At 34.8% G+C, this 24,918-nt stretch overlaps 1 protein-coding gene across 2 annotated transcripts in view; it reads right to left on the reverse strand.

Moving 5' to 3' along the window:
- Positions 1–24,918, reverse strand: part of CCDC30 (coiled-coil domain containing 30) — a 104,659-nt gene that overhangs the window by 53,374 nt on the left and 26,367 nt on the right. For both annotated transcript variants that reach the window (XR_012511329.1, XM_074376688.1), the window contains exons 6-9: positions 21,908–21,979; positions 17,378–17,493; positions 15,116–15,214; positions 875–1,012 (exon numbers count right to left, since the gene is read on the reverse strand). Coding sequence is in view for 1 of the 2 variants with exons in the window: in XM_074376688.1 (XP_074232789.1) it covers positions 875–1,012; positions 15,116–15,214; positions 17,378–17,493; positions 21,908–21,979 (425 nt within the window). In the remaining variant the exon portion in view is untranslated. The remainder of the gene's footprint in view (positions 1–874; positions 1,013–15,115; positions 15,215–17,377; positions 17,494–21,907; positions 21,980–24,918) is intronic.

The raw sequence follows: 24,918 nt of genomic DNA on the forward strand, positions 1-24,918 counted from the left end.
CATTTTTATTGTGGTAAAATACACAAAACATAAAATTTACCATCTTAATCATTTTTAAGTATACAGATCAGTGGAATTAAATATATCTATATTGTTATGCAACCATCACCACTATCCATCCCCACAATTCTCTTCACCTTGTAAAACAAACTCTACACCTATTAAACAACAACTCTCTGTTCTTTCCTGCCCCCAGCCCCTGGTACCCACCATTCTATTTTCTCTCTTTATGATTTTGACTATTCTAAGTATCTCATATAAGTGGAATTAAACAGTAGTTTTCTTTTTGTGACTGGTTTATTTCACTTAGCATAATGTTCTTAAGGCTCATCCATGTTGTAGCATATTACAGAATTTCCCTCATTTTTTAAGGCTGAATAATATTCCATTGTATATATACACATTTTGCTTAATTGTTCATTCACTGATGGACTCTTGGGCTGCTCCCACATTTTGGCTACCGTAAATAATGCTGCTATGAATATGTGTGTAAAAATACTGGTTTAAGTCCCTGCTTTCAGTTCTTTCACATATATACCCAGAAGTGGAATTGTCAGAGCATATGTTAATTCTATTTTTAAGTTCACCTTTTTACATTCTAATGTATGCTCTAAAAACTAAGCTATTGGGAAGCTTATTTAAAGTCAAAAGAATCATAGATTAATCCTTAGAGTGAAACACTGGCTGAAGTCTGAATATTTATCCTGAAATACAGCTTGACTTATAATCCACACTACATAGCAATTTATTCTATAATAATGAAAGAAACTCCAACTTCCAAGTCATCTCTTACTGAAATTAGTTCCCTTTCATCTTTCCTCATAGAAGATATGTCACACATTGAAAATTTAAATACTTAATAATCCAGTCTCACCTTTGTTTCTAATTCAGAATTCTCTCTTTGTAGCAGGTCATATGCTATTAAAAAATGGTCTCTGTCTTTTGTTGTCCCTGGAAGACCTCGAATTTCGTTATAAAGGCATGTAAGTTCTGACTTTGATTTCTGCAATTCCTGATTAAGAAATGGCAATGTTTAGTAAAATAAAAGAAGACTTTCCACAGAAAAGGTATATTTCTAAAAAGAATCTTTCAAATGATTCTGACAAATTTTTTGCTTTAAATATTTCAACCTGGCAGACAGAGTTAGTAGTTAAAGCAAAGATTTTTTGAATCAATTAATTAAACTAAGCATTCTCAGTTTCTATCATTTATAGGTTCAAAGACTGGGTTTCTAGTCATAACTTAGTTTATGCAAAGCGTGTATGGAGGTAAATTCTTCAGCAATTCCTGCATTAGTTATATTACCTTTTAAAAATATATCTTTTTAAAGTTACCTTTTATAGGACATGAGCTATGTGGTTTACCTTTAATCTTGTGACAACTCCATGAGGTAGGGTTTTTGAAACTGAGGCTCAGAGAACTTAAGTGACCTGCCTAAATGCACAAAGCCAGGAAGTGGTAAAGCTGAGATTCAAACTGTCTGACTGACTTCAAACACTGTGTTCTTCACTACAAATCATGCTGTTTTACTTAATAATGTATATTCAATGACTTAATCAAATAGGGTTTCCTCTAATCCTCTGATTTTTTTTTTCTATATCCGTGGACAAAAACCCTTTAGTGAGATGTAGGGTTTTTGTTTTGTTTTGTTTTGTTTTATCAAGTTTCTGCATTGAAGACATGGAATATGCAGTGTTTGACTGGTGGATGTCTGGGGCCTGAGAGTCAGGCTACGTTGAAGGGAACAGGTGATATAAAGTTTACTTTAGGAGAGGAGCTACTTGTATATTCCCAAAGGCTTGACCTCAGAGGAGAAGGAGAATTTTGATGAGGGAGGCATTGCACAAAAAGGAGAGAAGGCAGGGAGTGGCCACCCAGAACCATAACAAGAGGGCAGGTGGTATCAATTTCCTAACCTCATTACATAGAAAATTCCATTGGCCATTGGGATGGGACTTAGGGTATTGCATTGGCTTTCACCCACCCTGCAAACTAATTGTCTCTGTATTAGTGATCTAGACTTCCATGAACTCACTTCTAGGTCTCTTGTCCAAATATAGGCTGGTATGTCTCCTGACAGACCTTTCCAAGATGGTAGGGCCAGCAGTTAAAAAGAGACACAAGTCCAGGACTCTATGACCACCACAATAATCAAACCTCTGTTCCTTAAAGGACTGTTTTTGGCTAGTGTTGGAACTCAGCTTGGGGAAACAATAGTCACCCCATTAATACTAATAGAAATACATATTCTGTAGCTACAATTTATTTTAAAATCAAAATAAATGATAACATGAAATCCCTAAATTATAAATGCAAAAAAGAGGAAAACAGCATCCTAAATGGCAAAATACCTCACTTTCAACTTTCAAAGCTTTCTGTACGGTATTAAGATCAGATGTCAATTGCTTTTTTTTCTCTCTCTCTTCTGATAACTCACTTTCAAATATTTCAATTTTTTCTTGGCTCATTTTCAATATCTGCAAAAAGTATTTTACCTAATTAATTCTATATACAATAATCATGTTTCCTATAAATTCTGGTACTACTTTTCTGCCTAACTCAATTATAAAGTTACCTAGGGGAGAGACAAACCAGGGGAAACTACTTCATAGTACCATAGCTCATAAGATAGGTTTTTCCCCCGAGGCAGTTTTCTCGAGTGTAAATGGAGCTAATACTTGCCCTGCAAACATTATAGCCATCAGAGTAGGAGTCAAATGTGATTTTGAAAGTATTTTGTAAATTTTAAGCACCTACTAAATATAAGGTATTATTATCTTCCCCAATTAATTGATGATAATAATAATCCTTGCAAAAATAATGAGAGCAGCTACTATTTATTTGGTGCTTACCATATGTCAGACATTATAGTAAATACTTTGCTACATTATCTCATTCTGTTTCCCCAGAATCTCTACGAGATTAGAACTATTATTATATTCTTTTTACAGAGAACATAGGTGAGGCTCAGACAGATCAGGTAATTTGCCTAAGGTCACACAGTCAGCACTAGGTTTCAAAATAAACCTAACTTAGAAGACCTTGCTTTCATTTTTATTTTATTTTTAAAAATTGAGGTGTAATTGACATAGCAGATTATATTAGTTTCAGAGGTACAACATGATTCAATATTTGCATATTGCAACCTGATCACCACAACTGTCTAGTTAACATCCATCATTACACATAGTTACATTTTTTCTCCATGTGATGAGAACCTTCAAGATCCACTCTCCTAGCTACTTCCAATAAAGTATTATTATGACATCATGCTATACATTACATCCCCATGACACATACATTTTATAACTGGAAATCTGTACCTTTTGACTTCCTTCACTCATTTTGCCCACTGCCTAATTCCCTGCTTCAGGCAACCACCAAACTGTTCTCTATCTCCATGAGCTCAGTTTTTTGTTACTATTATTTTTTTAGATTTCACATGCAAGTGAGATCATACAGTATGTATTTCTTTCTGTCTGACTTATTTTACTTAGCATAATGCCCTCAAAGTCCATCCATGTTGTTGCAAATGACAAGATTTCATTATTTTTTATGGCTGAATAATACTCTATTGTGTATCTATACCACATTTTCTTTATCCATTCATCCATTAATGGACACTTACAATGTTTTCATAAACTACCTATTGTAAATAACACTGCAATAAACATGGGGGAGGTGCATATATCTTTTTGAATTAGTGTTCTCATTTTCTTCAGATAAATACTCAGAAGTGGAATTGCTGGCTTTATATGGTGATTCTATTTTTAATTTGCTGAAGAATCTCCATACTGTTTCCCATAGTGGCTGCACTAATTTACATCTCCACCAACAGTGCACATGAGTTTCCTTTTGTCTACATCTTCGCCAGCAGCTGTTATTTCTTGTCTTTTTGATGATAGCCATTCTAACAGATGTGAGGTGATACCTCATTGTGGTTTTGATTTGCATTTCCTTGATTAGTGATGTTGAGCATCTTTTCATGTGCCTGTTAGCCAACTGTATGTCTTCTTTGGAAAATGTCTATTTAGATTCTTGTCCCATTTTTTAATCAAATTGTTTTTTTGCTACTGAGTTGTATGAGCTCTTCATATATTTTGGATATTAACCCCTTATCAGATTATGATTTGCAAATATTTTCTCCCATTTGATAGACTGCCTTTTCATTTTGTTGACGGTTTCCTTTGCTGTCCAGTGCTTCTTAGTTTGATGCAGTCCCACTTGTTTATTTTTGGTGTCAGATCCGAAAAATCATCACCAAGACTGACGTCAAGGAGCTTACCACCTGTTTTCTTCTGGAGTTTTATTGCTTCAGAACTTACATTCAAGTCTTTAATCCATTTTGAGTTGATTTTTTGGTAAGGTGTAAGATAGGGGTCCAGTTTCATTTTTTTGCATGTAGCTATCCAGTTTTCCCAACACTGTTTATTGAAGAGACTGTCTTTTCCCCACTGTATATTCTTGGCTCCTTTGTTGTAAATTAATTGACCATTTTTGTGTGGATTTATTTTTGGGCTCTATATTCTGTTCTGTTGATCTATGTGTCTGTTTTTATGCCATACCATACTTGCACCTCCCCCATGTTTATTGCAGTGTTATTTACAATAGGTAGTATATAAAAACATGTTTTGATTACTATGTTTTTTAATATAGCTTGAAATCAAAGAGTGCACCAGCTTTGTTGTTCTTTCTCAAGATTGCTTTGGCTATTAGGGGTCTTTTGTGGTTCCATACAAATTTTAGGGTTGTCTGTTCTATTTCTGTGAAAAATTTCATTGGAATTATGATAGAGATTATACTAAACTGTAGATTGCTTTGGATAGTATAGACATTTTAACAATATTAATTTTTCCAATCCATGAGCATGGAGTATCTTATCATTTGTGTCTTCTTCAATTTCTTTCCTTCATCAAATTCTTTCATTACAGTTTTCAGTGTACAGGTCTTACAGCTCCTTGGTTAAATTTATTCCTAAGTACTTTATTCTTTTAGATGCAACTGTAAATGGGATTATTTTTGTAATTTCTCTTTCTGATAGTTTATTATGCAACAAATTTTAGTATATTGATTTTGTATGCATTATTTATTTACTAGTTCTAATAGTTTTTTTGGTGTAGTCTTTAGGGTTTTGTATATATAATAACATGTCATTTGCAAATAGTGAGTTTTACTTCTTCCTTTCTAATTTGGATGCCTTTCATTTCTTTTTCTTGCCTAACTGCTCTGGCTAGGACTTCCAATACTATGCTGAATAGAAGTGGCAAGAGTGGGCATCCTTGTCTTGTTCCTGATCTTAGAGGAAAAGCTTTCAGCTTTTCAATGTTGAGTATGTTAGCTGTAGGCTTGTCACATATGGCCTTTACTATGTTGAGGTACATTCCCTCTGTACTCACCTTGTTGAGGGTTTTTGTTTAATCATAAATGGACGTTGAATTCTGTCCAAAGCTTTTTCTGCATCTATAGAGACATCATAATTTTTATCTTTCATTTTGTTAATATAATGTGTCACACTGATTTACAGATGTTGAACCATCCTTGCATAACTGGAATAAATCCTACTTGATCATGGTATATGATCCTTATAATGTACTGTTGAATTCAGTATGTTAATATTTTGTTGAGGATTTTTGTATCTACATTCATCAGGGAAATTGGCCTGTAATTTTTTTTTCTTGTGGTACCTTGTCTGGTTCTGGTAACAGAGTAATGCTGGCCTAATAAAATGAATTTGAAGGTGTTCCTTCCTCTTCCATTTTTTGGAACAATTTGAGAAATATTGGTATTAATTCTTCATGGAATGTTTGGTAGAATTCGCCAATTAAACTGTCTATCCCTTACTTTTAACATCTACTTTATTCAGACTTGCCAAAGCGTATTTTCTCTTGTGTACAAAAACCTATTAGGAAATTAATTTGAGGTCAAAATGCAGCCTTGTGAACAAAGAGTGAGAATCAAATCAATTTCCTTAATACTGCCATAAAGCTGCAGATCTTTCCTCCATTGGCAGAGCAAACCTGTCAAGTGAACTAAATGCATATATGTATCTGCCATTCAGGGAGCAGCATGAACTTGATGTGTCTATGCTCTCTAACTTGAGACCCACAGAATGAAATGTTGGAAGAGTTCTACCAGCCCTGTCCTACTATGTACGAACAGTGGGACCCTGAGCCAGTTACCTAACATTTCTTAGCCTCAGTTTCCTTATCTGAAAAATAGGGATAGTGATGCCTAGGCATATATGGGCACCTTGATTATAGAAAGTATCTGTAAAGGGCAGTTTATATGATTATTGGATTGTTCTGAATTTTGACATTTGTTCTTTAGTTGGACAATACCTTTAAATCACCCTTAAAATTTCAACATACTGGCTTATTCTAAATACATTTTTAATGGGCTCCTTCTTGAATGACTAATCCTGGAACACTTTCTGTAACCACTGATAATAGGATGTAGACTTACCATCCCTGGGAGTGTGTTTTCTCCTTTTGCCCATTTTCAGTAATCCTTAAGCATTCTTATGGAGTCTGCCTCCGTCATGTTAGAAAATGTAACTGAAAGTGATCCTTTTATTTCTTACCTCATTCAAATCTTGTACTTTCACTGTCTCTTGACCTTTCATACTGGTTTCTCTTCTGTCTTCCTATATTACTGATAATTCATGCTCTAAGAGGGAAATCTTAATCCAGATAAATCATCAGTTAAAATACGCATATATATATATATGTGTGTGTTATTATTATTTTAAATACTGAAAAGAAAAGCTACATTTCTTAGATGTCTTTCCCAGAGGCTATACCCCTGAAACCTCCCCTACCAACAAGTTTCACCTTTTATCTGGTCTTGGATCCTTTGGAGAGTTGTTTTATTACATATATTTGAGCCTCTGCTCTGTTTGGCAACTGTACCAAAGGGAACAAGTACTATTAGAAAAACATACTACAGAATCTTTATAGCCCTGAATTAATCAAGCTGATAATTTTCCTTATTATTATTTTTTTAAATTTTCAAAAGTAACTTTTTATTGTTGATTGGCCCAGTAACAAAATTAAATGCAAAGAAGGTTTATGAGTATTAAGATGTAATTTGGAAACAGAAGATGCCAACATTGATATTACTTATTATTTTTATTCAGAATTAGGTTTCAACAGAAAATTCAATTAAGTTTTTAGTTTAATTCGTTTAATTTAGTTTAAATCATTCATTTACTTAGGCTAGAAAAAGGAAAGGTTGATTCATCAAAGATTTCTAGCTAATTAAATTTGGGGGAAAGTATTCTGAAGCTTTGCTTATATTTCTAGGTTCATAACTTACTGCCAGGTGTATTAATTTAACCTACAGATTTAAAAAATCAATTCATTAGTTTAGAAAAATTAGTTATCAATAATTTACCTTTCTCATGTTTAATTCCAATAAAACAGAAATAGCAATCCTAAAATGATCGGAAAGAATGGGAAATGGTACTGGAAAAACAGATACTAAAACCCAAGTGTCACTTTTACACATCCTCTTGTCCAGTGGAATGGATAAAAGACCTGCTTAAGAATCATGTCAACTTCTTAGCAGCAGTACACAAGGATACAGGGAAGGATTTCTTTTTCCCCGAGTAGGCTCTCCCTCTTCATCAGCTGCCACTGCCCTGTGAACGTTTCTGCACATCCACACATAGGCTGATGCATTCAACGCTCAAGGCAAGAGTCTACTTAGTCTCACCCTTATACCCCCTGGGATGCTCAACTGCCAAGTGCAGGAAATGTTTCAACTTTAAAAAATGAAAACTCCCTTCATTTCCTTTGTATTTTCTCAGTACAAGAATGTTATGTATTTTAATGCTATAACCTTTACGAGATAGCTTTTCAAAAGAATATATATTTGAAATTTCCCATAGAGGTTTGTGACATACTAAATATAGTCATGCATTTAGGCGATTTATGTACTTCATGAGACAGATGATCAAAGTTTAAAGCAGAAAAACACAGGAAAGGGGCCACAACGATGCGAGAAATGAGCAAGGGGACATAGAGACCTCTGGGTAGCTAAAGGGAGCCCACCTCACCTGTCAGCCAGCAGTAAGCAAAGAGGAGGACTAGTGGACTTCTAGGGAATCACCTCAGGTACGGGGCAGCCGCCAACAACCCTGGAGAACAGTGTAACAGCTCAGAATTTTCCACTCTCAATATTCTACTATCTGAAAGGTGGGGGCCATCTAATACTCTGAGCCAAATTGTGGCTCCCAGGTACCACATGACAAGTGTTACTGCCATCCCCCTATGTGCTTGTCCCGCCCTCTCTCCCAGGCACAGTCAGGTAAGTCAGTTAATGCAGGAACTGGGGTACAAAAAGTTATAAGCCACACAGAAACAAATGGCAAAAGAACAGAAGTAAGTTTTACTTCAATATAAAAGGATTAATCTCTCCAGAAAAACAGAGATTGGCAGAATGAATAAAAATAAAACATGATTCAATTACATACTGTCTGCAAGAGATTCACTTTAGATCCAAAGAGAAAAAGAGGCTGAAATAAGTAAAAGGATGAAAAAACTTTTCATGTAAATAGTAACCAAAAGAGAGCAGGGGTGGCTAAACTAGTATCAGGAGAAACAGACATTAAATCAAAAAAGTTTACAAGTGACAAAGAAGGACATTATATATTAATAAATGGTTCAACACAGCAACAAGATACAAAAATAATAAACATTTATGTACCTAATAACCAACCAAAATGCAAACACTGGGAGAATTAAAAAGAAGAAATAGACACTTCTACAATAAGAGTTGGAGACTTCCATACCCTGCTCTCAATAATGGATAGAACAACCAGATATAAGATAAGTAAGGAAACAGGAGTTAAAAAACACAATAGTCCAATAAGATCTAACAGACATATATAGGTCTACTCAACAACAATAGAATACTCATTCTTAAGTGCACACAGGACCTTCTCCAGGATAGACCATATCTTAGGCCAAGAACTAAGTCTTAATGTATTTTTTAAAAGGAAAGGTGTCATACAAGTGTCTTCTTCAACTGCAATAAGGTGGAGTTAGAAATTAATAACAGAAGAAAAACTGAAAAATTCACATATTGTGGAAATTTAAACAACATGCACTTAATAAACCAATGGATCAAAGAAGAAATCATAAAAGAAATTAGGAAATACTTAGAGATGAATGAAAATGAAAGCACAACATACCAAAATTTTTGGAATGCAAAGAAAGCAGTACTAAGGGGGAATTTTTTAGCTATAGATGTTTACATTAAAGAACAAAAAAAATCTCATATCAACAACCTAACTTTACAATTTAAAAAACTGGAAAAAGAACAACAAACTAAATCCAAAGGTAGAAAATAGAAATAATAAAGGTTAGAGCAGAGATAAACAAAATAGAGAACTGAAAAACCTAGAAAATCAGTGAAACCAAAAGTACATTCTTTTAAAACATCAACACAATTGAAAAACCATTAGCTAGAATAACTAAGAAAAAAGAGAGAAGATTCAAATCGCTAAATAAGAGTTGAAAGTGGGGATATTACTAATAATTCTATATAAATAAAAAAGGATTATAATAGAGTACTCTGAACGATTGTACACCAACAAACTGTATAACCTACATGCCATGGACAAATTCCTAGTAACACAAAACCAACAAGGACTGAATCATGAAGAGATAGAAAATCTGAATAGACCTATGACTAGCAAGGAGATTGAATACATAATCAAAAATCTCCTGTACAAAGAAAATCCCTGGATCTGATGGCTTCACTGGTGAATTCTATTAATTATTTAAAGAAGAATGAACACCACTTCTTCTCAAAGTTTCCCCAAAATTTGAAAGGGAAAAAAACACTTCATAACTCATAATGTGAGGGCAGCATTATCCTGATCCAAGGCAGACAAAGACACTATAAGAAAAACAAAAAACAAAAAACTACAGACCAATATCCTTTATGAAAGCTGATGCAAAAATCCTCAACAAAATACTAGCAAAACAAACTCAACACCACATTAGAAGAATTACACATGACCAAGTTAGATTTTATTCCTGGAAATGCAAAGATGGTTCAACATAGGAAAATTAACTGATGTAATACAACACATTAAGAGAATAAAGAAAAATAATGATCATTTCAATTGATGCTGCAAAAGCATTTGACAAAATTCAACACGCTTTCATGATTACAAAACACCCAAGAAACTAGGAATAGAAGAAAAGTACTTCAACATAATAAAAGATATATGAAAAGCCGTTAATGAATGTCATACTCAATGGTCAAAGACTCAAGTCTTTTCCTCTAAGATCAGGAACAAAGCAAGGATGTCTACTTTCACCATTTCTATTCAACATACTAGTGGAACTAGCCAGAACAATTAAGCAAGAAATGAAAAAAAGGCATCCAAATCAGAAAGAAAAGAGTAAAATTATCTGTTTACAGATGATACAAAGTCAACACAGAAAAATCAGTGACACTTCTAACAATGTGGCACTAACAATGAACGATCGGAAAAGGAAATTACAAAAACAGTTCCATTTAGAGTAGCAACAAAAAGAATAAAATACTTAGGAATTAACTTACAAAAGAGGCCAAAGACTTATACAATGAAAACTACAAAACACTGTTGAAAGAAATTAAAGAAGACACACAAATAAAAATATATCCCACGTTCATGGATGTACTTAATATTGTTAAGATGTCACTACCCAAAGTGACGACTTAATATTGTTAAGATGTCGATACTACCCAAAGTGATGCTCTACAGATTCAATGTGATCTCTATTAAAATCCCAATGACTTTTTTTGCATAAATAAAAAAAACTCTATCCTACAATTCATATGTAATCTCAAGGGATGCCAAATAGCCAAAACTATATTGAAAAAGAAGAACAAAGCTGATGGAGTCCCATCTCCTGATTTTAAAATCTACTATAAAGCTATAGCAGTCAAAAGAGTGTGTTATTGGCATAAAGACAGACATATAAACCAAAGGAATAGAATACAGAGCCCAGAAATAAACCTTTGTTATATGATCAAATGATTTTTGATAAGTGTGCCAAGACCATTCAATGAGAAAAGGGCTGTTTTTTTCAACAATGATGCTGGGATAACATTCATATGCAAAAGAATGAAGTTGAACCCTTATCTAACAGCATATATAAAAATTAACTCAAAATGGATCAACAACTTAAATGTAAGACCAAAAACTATAAAACTAATAGAAGAAAACATAGGGGAAAGGCTTCGTAACATTGGATTTGACAGTGATTTCTTAGATATGACATCAAAGGCACAGGCAATGAAAGAAAAAATAGACAAACTGGGCTTCATGAAAACTAAATTTTTTGTGCATCAAAGGAAAGCATTAACAGAGTGAAAGACAAATTACAGAATGGGAAAAATACTTATAAGTTATATGTCTGATAAGGGATTAATATAAGTAGAACATAGAAAGAATTCTTAAAACTCATCAATGTAAAAACACAATCTAATTTTAAAATGGGCAAAGGACATGAATACATATTTCTCCAAAGAAGATATATGAGTGCTCAACGAGCGCATGAAAAGATGCTCAACATCACTAATTATTAGGGCAGTACAAACCAAGACCACAATGAGATACCACCTCACACCCATTAGGATAGCTACCATCAAAAAAAAGACAGTAAAAAGTGTTGATGATAACGTGGAGAAACTGGAACATTTGTGCCCTGTTGGTGGGGATGTAAGATGGTAGAGTCATTGTGGAAAATGGTGTGGTGATTCTTTACAAAATTAAACAGAATTATCATATGACCCAGCAATTCCACATCTAGGTATGTACCCAAAAGAACTGAAAGCAGAGACCTGAACAGATATTTGTATACTCATGTTCATAGTAGCATTGTTCACAATAGCTGAAATGTGAAAGCAACCCAAGTGTCCAATGGTAAATGAATAGATAAATAAAATGTGACATATACACACAATGGAATATTATCCTGTCTTAAAGAGGAAGGAAATTCTGATATATGCTACAATATAGATGTAATCTGAAGACATTATGCTAACTGAAATAAGCAAGCCCCAAAAAGACAAATAGTGTACAATTCCACTTACATGAGGAACCTAGAGTAGTCAAAATCATAGAGCTAGAAAGGTGGTTGCCAGGGCTGGGAGGGAAGGGCAGAATGAGGACTTATTGTTTAGCTGGTATAGAGTTTCAGTTTTGCAAGATGCAGAGAGTTCTAGAGGTGGATGGTGGTAATGGTTGCACAACAATATGAATGAGCTTATTATCACATACACTTAAAAACAGTTAACATGGTAAATTTTCTGTTGTGTATATCATACCACAGTAAAGAAAAAAAATTTGAAAAAAAATTAAGTAAAACACTTTTGCAGACAAACAAAACCAGAGAGTTTATCAGTAGTAGATCTGCACTAGATGAAATGTTAATCAGGTTCTTCAGGCTGAAGAAGTATGGGACCAGATGGAAACATGGATCTGTGCAAGTAATGACAAGCTCTAGAAATGCCCAGTAACCATATGAAAAGATGCTCAATATCATTACTTATTCGGGAAATGCAATGCAAAACTATACCGAGATACTACTCCATACCCACGAGGATGGCTATATTAAAAAACACAAAATATAACAAATATTGGTAAAGATGTGGAGAAATTGGAACTCTCATACATTGCTGATGGGAATTTTAAATGGTGTAGCTGCTTTGGAAAATAGTCTGGTAGTAGGGGGAGGGTATAGCTCAAGTGGTAGAGCACATGCTTAGCATGCATGAGGTCCTGGGTTCAATCCCCAGTACCTCCACCGAAAAACCAAGTAAGTAAATATATCTAATTACTTCCCCCTGAAAAAAAAAAAAAGAAGAAGAAAATAGTCTTGTAGTCCTACAAAATGTTAAACACAGAATTAAAATATGACCTAGCAATTCCACTCCTATGTACATAGCCAAGAAAACTGAAAACATGTTCACACAAAAATTTCTACATGAATGTTCATAGCAGCATTATTCATAACATCTACAAAGTAGAAAACAGTCTGGCAGTTTCTCATAAAATTAAACGTGCACCCACTCGACAACTCAGTAATTCCAATGCTAGGTATTTATCCAAGAGGGAAATAAAAACCAAAGAAAAAAAAAAAAACCCAAAGACTGGTACGTGAATACTAGTAGCAGCTGTATTCATAATAGTCAAAACCTGTAAACAACCTGATTGTCTACTAACTAGTCAGTTAATAAATAATTTGTGGTATATCCATATACACAGGAATGTTACTCAGCAATATAAAAATGAGCTACTGATACAGGCAACAACATGGATAAATCTCAAAAGCGTTATAAGTGAAACAAGCCAAACACAAAAGAGTATATACTAAATGACCCTATTTATTTGAAATTCTAGAAATAGTATGGCAATAGAAAGTGATGGAGTGGGAGGACTGATAGCAAAAAGGAAGGGAAATGTTCAGGTTAATAAATATGTTTTCTTTCTTGATTGCAGTGGTTGTGGTTATACAGATGTAAACATTTGTCAAAGCTCATTGAACTCAACTCTTAAAATATGTATGTTTATATTGTATTAAATATTTCAGCAAAGCTAATTTTATAAAAGAAATACAAGTAACTTTTAAACAACTGAAAAATGTTCAATCTCACTACAAACAGATGATTGAAAACTAAAACTACACTGAGATACTCATTTCTGTATTAGGAAACTAGCTTTCTCATACATTGCTGATGGAAAAGGAAAATGATACAATTTCCACAGAGTAGTATCCAGCAACATCTACCAAAATTGCAAATGCATCTACCCTCTAAACTCACAACCCCATTTCTGTGACTCTATCCTACAGGAACACTTGCATCAATATGCAAAAGACTGGAAACAACCCAAGTGTCCATCAACAGGAGACTGGTTAAATAAACTATAGTACATACACACAACAGAATGCTCGCTGCTCTAAAGAATGAGGAAGATCTCTTTGCATGATACTTAAGGATCTCCAAGAGCCATTTTAGTAAAAAAAAAAAAAAGAAAGAAGAAAAGAAAAAAAGAAAAGAAAAAGAGAGAAGAAAGAAAAGAAATGAATAAAGGAGGAAATCTGAATAAATATTCAAAATGCTTCTATTTGAATAAAGAAATAGTGGAAGGATAAATAAGAAACTAATAAAAATAGCTACTAATAAGTTAACTTCTTTAAATTAGAGCTCCATTGGGTTCTTTGGGAATAATTTTGGGTAAAGTTACTCAAGTCTTGCCTGGAAATTCTTTCTTTCCTCCCTCTTCTTTTTCTTTCCTCCCTCCCACTCCTTTGCCTTCCTTCCTTCTTTCCTTCCTGTCTTCTCTCCTTCCCACTTTCCCTTCCTTCCTTCCTTCTACAAAATGCATTATTTACCTGCAAGAGGGTTTTGGAAGACAGGAAGGATACCGGCTCTTTGGGTGGGGAGCCAAGAAAGCTGGTGGCTACAGTTTCTTTGGTATCTAAGAGGTTTGGGGTATAGGGCCAGGGAGTTAAAATAAGGACAAGCTCTGATGAACGAGATCCCTCAGCAGCAAGGAGTGGCACTCATCTTAGGTAAGTGAGAGGAAAGGCAAAGCAGTCTAGCTCCTTGGACAGAATGTCCGAAATCGCCTTGTCTACAGCACGCTGGCTCTTGCTTCAATCTGCCTTGTGTTTGATCACTTTGCCCATCACTTCAGAGGCTGATCATGCTGAAAAGACTAGACACTGCATACACTGGAGCCTAAACCTTACTAGTTCTCTATGGTATTTTATTATACTCAGTGTGGTTCCAACTACCTATCCACCCCCCCATTATTGGTTGATTCTATAAATCACCTTCATTTTGATGATTAAAAATGCCTAAATTGGTTGTATCTTTGTAAGATTCTTTTTTCTTCAAAGAAACAACCCATTATATTTTTCATATTAATTGTTTCCTGTGGGGAAGAAGTGAACAGAAACATATCTCCCTCCGCACTCATTAGCAAAGCAGTAGAAAAAGGCAGGCAATAAGGAGAAAGTAGCACATGATCAGCACCAAATGCTCTGATGTACTCTGTGAATGCAACTCACTAAAAAATTAGAAATCAGAAAGATCAGAACTTTAATACCTCTACTTTCCGTTCAGTACCCACAGTTTTTCCAGGAGAGTGGTTTCCCAGTTGCTTGTTCTCTTGATATTCACAAATTTCTCCTTTAAGCCTTTCAACCTTAAATACAAAAGTATTTTAAATATAAAAGTGAGGGGTGGTTGCTTTGCTTTAAATATATAAAAGTAGTATATCCTGTGTGCAAAAAATTTAAACAACATACAAGTACATAGAGTTAAAAAATGATATCTTCCATCATATAACCTTAACCCACAATACTATTTTCCTCTCTAGAAGTAATGTTTGGGATATACCCTTCCTGAACTTTATTTCACGTGTGTGTGCGTGTGTGTGAGCGCACACGTATGTGTGTTTAGTATATATTAAGCATACTTTATCAATATTAGATACATAAATTTACAGAGATTTAGATAACTTGAAGGGTGTTTGCTCATTCTTTCTTATGATTACATCTTTATATCATGATAAAATATACATAAGGCAAAATTTATCATTTTAACCATTTTTAAGTATACAGTTCAGTAGCACTAAGCACATGCACACTCTGGTGTAACTGTCACCACCATTCATCTCCAGAACTCTTTTCGTCTTGCAAAACTGAAACTCTATACCCATTAAACAATAACTCCTCATTCTGCCCTTCCCCCAGCCCCTAGAAACCACCATTCTACTTTCTGTCTCTGTGATTTCTGACCACTCTAGGTACTCATATAAATGTAATTATATACTATTTGTCTTCTTGTGACTTATTTCAATTAATACAATGTCTTCAAGTTTCTCCCATGTTGTAGCTAGCATATGTTGGACTTCCTTTGTTTTTAAGGCTGAATAATATTCCATTGTATGTATATACCACATTTTGTTTATCTATTCATCTATCAATGGATACTTGGGTTGCTTCCACCTTTTGGCCATTGTAAATACCATTGCTAGGAATATGAGTGACCAAATATCTGTTAGAGTCCCTGCTTTCATTTCTTTTGGGTATATACCCAGAAGCAGAATCGCTTATGGTAACTCCATGTTTACTTTTTTTAGGAAGTACTATATTGTTTTCCACAGTGGCTGCTCCATTTTACAATCTTTTTTCAAGATTCACTTCACTTTTATTATGAACAAACACAACCTCAGATCAGTACAACTAGCTTCAGAGTTGATATTAACAGAAATTATTCCAAACTATTCTTAGGTCACAAATAACTACTATCCCACACAAAAAGGGAAAAATTCCACCCAATCAAGGAAAAGGTAGATCCTGTGTGTGTTTCCATGGCAATGAGTTTTTGCATTCTCAAATTTTATCTGGCTAGTTATCCACCACTTACCTAATGGGTTTATATTCTATCCCTCAGAGAGAACCATATGGACGCATGGTTCATGGCAGACACGGTTCATGGTGGATACTGCTACTATAAAAATACTCAGGACATAAGAGAATTCCTCTGCTGAAGGATCCCAAAGTGCTTTATAAAAAGTATTAGTCACGCCTCAAAACTGCCCTTTGAGGTAGGTCAGTATTATTATTCCATTTTAATAGAAGGAAAACTGAGGCATATTATAGTTAAATGACTCGCCCAGGGTCACACAGCAAGTCAGTGGCACAGTCATTTTACATTCTTAACAACAATGCACAAAGGGTTCCAACTTCTCCACATCCTCATCAAAATTTGTTATTTTTTATTCTTTGGATAATAGCCATCTTAATAAATGTTTATTCATTCTTGCAACAAAATTTCTTGAGCCCTCAGTTATTGTATTAGACACTAGAGATATGATGGTGAAATAAATCTAACTAAAATTGAAGTGACATAGAGTATTTCTAGAACTTACAAATACCTATTAAAATAATAATAATAAATTTCTAAGAATTCCAATAAATTCCTAAGAAGATACAGTTCGAAAACAAAACACAGTTAAGGGTTTAGTATTAATAATCTTAAAGTTATCCAATATAATAGACTAATAATTTCTATTTGGTAAATGGGTTAAGCATAAACTATTACTTATATCCTTATTAAGAAGAAAAGATCCTAAGTTGGTACAATAGCAGTAACATTATTGTTTAGCATAAGTAATTAAAACGTATAAAACAGAAATACCGACAGAAAGCATCCTGGTCTTCTGCCTGGGATGTTAGAGCCACCAGTGTCAGTCCTCACTAATGACCAACAGATGTTGTCTATCTAGGTTGCTCTCGCTGCTGACTGTTACTCTATACACATTTAAATAAATTCTAAGAACAAACTAAATTAAACAGCTTACCTCTTCTCCAAGCACTCTTTTTTCTGAGTCAAGTGATCTAACCCGATTTCTTAAAGCCAGAATTTCCTCATCCAGCCTCTGATTATGTTCCTTTGCTTTTCGTAGGTCAAGTGAATCTAAGACAGAAAGAACGCAGTTGACTCACTGGATGGAAGTTTTAAGTTGGGGGCACTAACTCTAAAAACTTAGGACGTGCTGTTTCCTGTCCTTCTTGTCAGTCCTACCACGTCTCTGCATATGTGATTCTCTGTAAAAGAAAGCTGTCAGACTCTCAAGTCCAGCCCTAGAATGCTCTACCAACTAATGAAACAGAACAGAATGCTTTTTTATTTCTCACACCAAACACTGGGTTGGACTTGCTGAGTATAGGGTTTCTAGCAATTCTAGGGTCTGGAATTTAAAAACAGCTGTCCCTGTCTTACAAAAGTTAAATGACTAAGAAAATTATCTTCCTAGCCTCCTCGTAGTCCTGTCTCTTTAATACACCTCGTATGTTCCTAGATTTTCTCTTCCACTCATTAACAGCAGGGCATCCACAGACGACTGAAGTGGTGAGCGAGGAGCAGTGACTGTCCAAGTGAAATCAAGTTAGCTCATCAACACGATCTTTCTGGCTGCAGCACCTCTGCCTGTAGTTCGCTCTCAGCTCAGCTCAGCTCCTCATGTGAAGACCTGCTCTTTCTAGTACTCATCAAAGTTTCAATAGTACATACTTGCTGCCTGTAACTTCACTGAATTTGTAGCTGTTTCTTTTTCCACTTATGTTTCTCTTCTCTTTTGCCGCTTTAAAGTCCCTTTGTTTTCCTTTTTCATTGGTCGTTTTGTTTTTAACTTGCATTAATTTTGTTTTCTTTTTGTTTCCCTTGCTGCACTTTTTCCCCCAGTATTTAAATTTTTTAAATTGAAAAATGCTAAAAATACACCGAAAAGAAAAAAAATCATTCACAATCCACATATATGTGTGTGTGTGTGTGTGTGTGTGTGTGTGTGTGTGTGTGTGTGTGTGTGTGTGTGTGTGTATAGAGAGAGAGAGGGCAAGATTTATTGTACCTTTTGCATATGCAATTAAAAAATACTTAAACAGTGCTAAACAATCCTGTCTGCAACTAGAACACCTGTGAATATATCATGGATGTCTTTATAGGACAATCCTTATAAAGTCATTTTCCATTTCTTATTTGGAACTATTTTTTAATTGAGGTATAATTTATTTACAATATAATGTACATATCGTAAGTGTTCAGTTCAATGAATTTTGACGGTTTTAATATACCTGTGAACTTGCCCTCAAAAAAGATACAGAACATTTCCATCCACCATAATGTTCCCTCACCTCCTTTTCAGTCAGTTCTCCACTGCCGCCCACCCCTACAACCACTTTCTGACTTCTCCCATGTAGACTAGTTTTGCTCAGTCTTGGTTTTCACATAAAGAAAATCCTACAATACACTTACTTTTGCATCAGGCTTCTTTTACTTAGTATATACAGTATGTGGGGGATTCATCTGTATTTTATCAATAATTTGTTCCTCTCTACTCTTTAGTCCATTTTACTAAAATATCACAATTTGTTTATACATTATCTCATTTTGATCTGCACGGTATGGCACTGCCAAAATTGCCATAATTTGTGTCACTTTTCCCCTACTGATGATTTAGGTTTGTTGTCAATGTTCACTCTTGTAAACAATTCTAAAGGCATTATCCTTGTTCAGTAATGAACTAGGTATTCTCTACGTACTTATGATATTATTTCCAAAAAATAAATTCCCAGGAAGAAATGGGATAGCTGGTCATTGGGAGTAATGTAATGTCTTTGGTTTTGTTGCCAAGATAATTCTGACCACTTAAGAGCTAGGAAGTACGTATTCTTGCTTCTTAATTTTCTGGAAGAGTTTATGTAAAATCAGTATTCTTTATTCCTTAAATTTTGTTAGAATTCACTAGTGAATCTATCTGGACCTGGAGTTTTCTTCATGAGATTTTTAACCATAAATTCAATTTCTTTGATAGATTTAGGGCTATCCATTTCTCCTCTTTCAAGGAATGTGTCCATCTCATCCAAGCCAGCAAATTTATTACCATAAAGTTATTCAAAATATTCCCTTATTATCTTTTTGATCTGTAGAAGTTTCTGTCATTTCTTAGATTGCTAATTTGCAACTTCTCTCATTTGTTCATGAACAGTCTAGACAGTAGTTTACCAATATTACTGATCCTTCCAGACCAGCTCTTAGTTCCACTAATATGCTCTATTTTGGTTCTGTTTTTAATCTTATTGCCGTCAACTCTTATTTTTGATATTTACTTCTTTTCACTTGCTTTGAATTTAATTTGTTCTTGTTCTGGGTTTTTAAAGAAGAAGCTTAGATTCTTTTGCGTCCTTTCTTGATTTTTTTCTAAGCATTAAATGACATAAATTTCTCTCCTAAGCACTGGCTTAGATGTATCCCACAAATACTGATACACTCAGTGTTTTCTTTTTCATTCAAATTAATTCATAGAAAATATTTGTAATACCCCTTGTAATATTTTCTCTGAAGGCATGGCAATTTAGAAGTATCTTATTTAACTTCCAAATTTTTGGTGATTTTTCTGAACACGTTTTTGTTGTTGCTCTTTAGTTTAATTCTATTATGGTCAGAGATTCATATGATTTCAGTTGTTCTGCAGAAATTTGTTTTATGGCAATGGTCTCTTTTTCTAAAAATTTTGTTATTTTTTTGGAGGGGTAATTAGTTTGATTTGTTTATTATTATTGTTATTTTTTATTTAAAGGATGTACTGGGGATCGAAACCACAACCTTGTGCATGCTAGGCATGCACTCTAATCGCTGAGTATACCCTCCCCCCGGTGGTCTCTTTTTTTTTTTTAATGTTCCATGTGTACTTGAAAAGAATATAATACTTCTGGCGGAGTTTTCTGTAATTATCAATTATGTCAAGTTGGTTAGTAGTGTTATTAGGTCCTCTATATGCTTACTGCTTTTGTTTACTAGCTCTATCAATTACTAAGAAAACAGTGATCATTTTATAATTGTATTCATGTATATTTTTTTAATAGTCTTGATCATCAAGTACAATGTATGGGGTTTTTCCCCCACACATCCAAGCAATTCTTCAACACTAGCTGGGTGTCCTACAATTCAACTCAACTCTGACGCTATCTACCTGGAGATAGCATCAGATTCCACAGGTTAAGGGCTTGGTCACACAAGGCTGCCCTCCACTTCAGATGCTAATCACGAGTCCAGGTTTTGACAGACTGGTTATAAGTCAAAGGTTCCTACAAACTTCTCCTGGGGTTTAATTTGTTAAAGCAGCTCACAGAATTCAGAGAAACATTTTACTTACTAGATTGCCGGTTAATTATACAAGGACAAAACTCAGGAATAGCTAGACGGAAGAGATGCCTAACAGCAAGGGAAGGAGGTGCAGACCTTCCAAGCCCTCCCTGAGCCCGCCACGCTCCTCCAATTTCCGTGTGTTCACCAAACCCAGAAACTCTCTGAACTCTCTCCTTTTGAGTTTTTATGAAAATTTCATTACATAGGCACAACTGATTAAATCACTGGCCACTGGTGATTGAACTTAACCCCCAGTCCCTTTCCTCTCCCAGGAGGCGGAGGTGGGGACCGGTGGGTCGGGGTAGGGAGATGGAGGGGTGGAGGGTGGGACTGAAAGTTCCAATCCTCTAATCAGGTGGTTGGCTCCCCTAGCAACCAATTCCTATCCTTTTGTTACCTAAGGGCTTTCCAAAAATCCTTATTATCATAACAAAAGATGCTTTTATTGCTCTCAGCACTTGGGATTGGGAAATTCCAAGGGCTTGTGGGCTTTAGTGCCAGAAACAAGGATGAAGATCAAATACGTTTCTTACTATAAATCACAATATCACAGGGTAAATAAACCTAGTTTTATAATTATTTAAAACCAGTAAACATATTTTAAATTACCTTTATAGTTACTACCACTATAACACTCAAATTTCATTATATTATTTATAGCTGGTATCATTTTTACATAGTCAAGTTAGGATCAGATTAATTCACCACTGATTCCAAGCCTGTTGGCTTCCCAGTGAACAAATATGCACGAGGTGTTAAATGCATTATAAGATGTCTTGATCTCAGTGGTCCCAGGAAAATATTTATTGTTTGTGTTAACCAAAGGTTTTAGAGTCAGATATACATAGGTTCAAATATCAACTCTAATACTTAAGGTAGCTATTAGATAATTCATTTAACCTTGTCATGACTCAGTTTCTTTGAAATGGGAATAATAATACTCACAACTTGTAATTGCTGTGAGGATTAGAGATTATGCACGTAAAATGCCTGGCAAAGTACCTATTAGTAAACAACAAGTGGTAGTAATAGTTAATAGCAGTAGAAATAGCAATAACAGTAGTAGTAATATTACTATTATAACTGTTAAATAATAACATTCTTTAAAGATTACTTAATATAAATTATATTAATGTTTAATGTTATATTATTAAATACTACTATGTCTGCTAAAATGACTCACCATTTTCTTTCAGCTTCATCAAATTTTCTTTCAATTTCTCGATTTCTAGTTGAGACTTCTCAAGTGCAGAATCTAAAAGAAAAAAGGAACAAAATATTTGTATAAGGAGCAAATGGTCAGTGTAATAATTGAATTCGAATGACTTTCCTTCTCTTTGGAACACTTTCTTTCTGATAGCTGTCATAAATGTCACCTCCTCCAGGAAGCTTTTCCAGATTTCCCTCTACCTTTGCCTACTGTACCTTATTTTTACCCCTATCCTTGATATCATCTGATCCTGTAATCCTTCCCTGTTTCCCTAACCAGATTCTATTGCTGAAGAGTTTGGACCACTATGAACAACAGGAGCAGCTGAAAGTATTTTAAGCATGGTCCTACCAGTTTAGTAAAAGGAAATTACATCCAGAAATACTTAAAATTAATTCTGCAATTAATAATACTTAAAACTTTGCTAGTAGTTGCTAGAAATATCAAAATAGCAATATTTCAGGAAGTAGCTTTTTGTACCATTCAAGAATTGTATGAGGATAGCAGAACGGCATAGGGAAAGAATATGGGGCACTGGAATCTATTGGACTTGGGTTCTCTAATCCAGGTTTTATCACTTTGCCTTCTGTGGTCTACTCATCACCAGAGATATGGCTGGTAGGCCTCCTATAATGGAAGAATGAGGAATCTCCCAGAAGCAAGAAACTAACACGAATCTTTTAATTTTTTTAATGGACACACTAGGGATTGAACCCAGGACCTCGTGCATGCTAAGCATGCACTGAGACTAACATGAATCTTCTAAGAGATCATTTCTAATCACATAGAAAAGGTGCGTGAGGCAAAGCCCAGGGGAAATAAAGCATGAGCTTCCAGGAGTCAGTTTGTTGAAAGAAGTAGGCTAATACTTGGTAAACACTACTGTGTAACAACACATATACCTAGAAATAAATTCTGGCCATAAATTGATGATTTGGGAAGTAACACAAAAGGCACACACTGATACTACATATGTTATTTTAAAAGGACTTGCTAACTCAGCTTCCCAGTGGTCCTCCAGGATACTCACTGTGCAGTTTTCAGTTAATAGTTTAGGAGCCACCAGACCAGCCAAGTGCTGATGGAACAGGGTGCTATGAGACTGTTCCGTTGTAGCCAAATGTAACTACAAGTAATGGGTATCCCGCTTTTCCCTTTCTCTTTCTGTATTGCAGGTAGCAGACTGCTTCTCTTCATACCCACAAGGCCAAATTTCCTTTTTTCCCCTAATTGGGTTTATTGAGATATAATTTGCATGCAGTAAAATTCATCCTTTTAAGTGTATAATTTGATGACTTTTGACAAATACATACAATTGTGTACCCATTAACCCAATTTTCCATCATTCTGAAAAGTTTATTTGTGTTCAGCTTAAAAATGCATTCTTAACAAAATCTCAATCATCTCTATATCCTTTGTTTTTAATTCCACAATTTGGCAGAATCATTAGTTTTACATATTTAACATTTTTAGATATAATCCTAAAGTAACATGCATACTGCATTTTTTAAAAATCAGTCTAATTTCCTTAATCATTGCAAATTACAAAAATAGAAAGGGGCTAATTTTAAAAATTTAAACTTAGGAGGAGGGTATAGCTCAGTGGTAGAGCACATGCTTAGCATGCATGAGGTCCTGGGTTCAATTTCAAGTACCTCCATTAAAAATTAATTAATTAAAAAAATTTAACTTGCCAACTAAAAATTAGCACTTGCCATCTGCCTTTACAAGGATTGAATCACATTGACACGATCTACCTCTGCTTGGATTAAATCGCAAGTCGCTGCCGCCACTGACCTCCATCCCTCCCTGAAAGCAGTTCAGGGTGGCGATCAGGAAGAAGGCACTCTGTGCTCTGGGAAAACTGGCAGAACAGGCCCTCAGATAGTTAGATATTTTCAGGAGAAGATTTTATGAGGCCTAATTCTTGCATCTCCTCATATCTAGAAAAGCACTAAAATCATTAATGGGGACATCTGCTCCCCATGACTAGCAGCAAGTCTCTGCCCAAGTGTGTGTTTGACTGCATGTAACCCACCTTCACTGAAATCATATATAATACTGAGTTCCCCTCTGCCTCTTTGGAGCAGCTACTCAGAGCTATCTGAAATACCGTCTCCTGGGCTATAGTCCTCACTTTGCCTGAAATAAAACTTAACTCACAGCTCTCATGTTGCGTGATTTTATTTCAGTTAACAAACTTTACACTAAAATAAATTATAGATAAAGCAAAGATTGAAAACACAAATAATAAGGCCATAAAAGCACTAAAAGAAACAAAAAATACCAGAGGAAAACATTTTCAATAACCTTGTAGTGATACAGAAAAGGCTTTACACAGGAAAACCCAGAAGCCATAAAGAATAACTGTTAAACCTTATTTGATAAATATTAGCATTTATATATGGCAAAACCCAACATAACATTTATAACCAACAAAAGGCTCACCCAGAATATATAAAAAAAAAAAAAACTCTTACAAATTAATAAAACATTAAGACACAATCCAATAGAAAAATATTCATAAGACTCGGGCAGGAACTTTGAAAATGGTATATCTCAATTAGCAACAACAAACAAATGAGAGGATTTTCAACATCATTAGCCATCAGGGAAATGCAAATTAAAGCCACAGTTAAGGGGGGAGGGTACAGCTCAGTGGCAGAGCACATGCTTAGCATGCACGAGGCCCTGGGTTCAATCCCCAGTACCTCCACTAAAAAATAAATAAGTAAGCCTAATTACCTAACCCTATCCCCTCAAAAAAGTCACAGTTAAACACTCCTACATACTCAACAGAAAAGGTAAAGTTAATAAGACTGATGATACCAAGTACTGACAAAGAATGTAGTGCAACCAAAATCCCATATACAACTGAGGAGAGCTGAAATTAACACAACTATTTGGAAGACAGTATAGCAGTAATCTACTGAAGTAGAACAAACCCATAATCCTTTGATCTAGTAACTCTACTCTTAGGTATA

Source organism: Camelus bactrianus, chromosome 13 (genome assembly GCF_048773025.1).
Source record: "Camelus bactrianus isolate YW-2024 breed Bactrian camel chromosome 13, ASM4877302v1, whole genome shotgun sequence".
NCBI lineage: Eukaryota > Metazoa > Chordata > Mammalia > Artiodactyla > Camelidae > Camelus > Camelus bactrianus.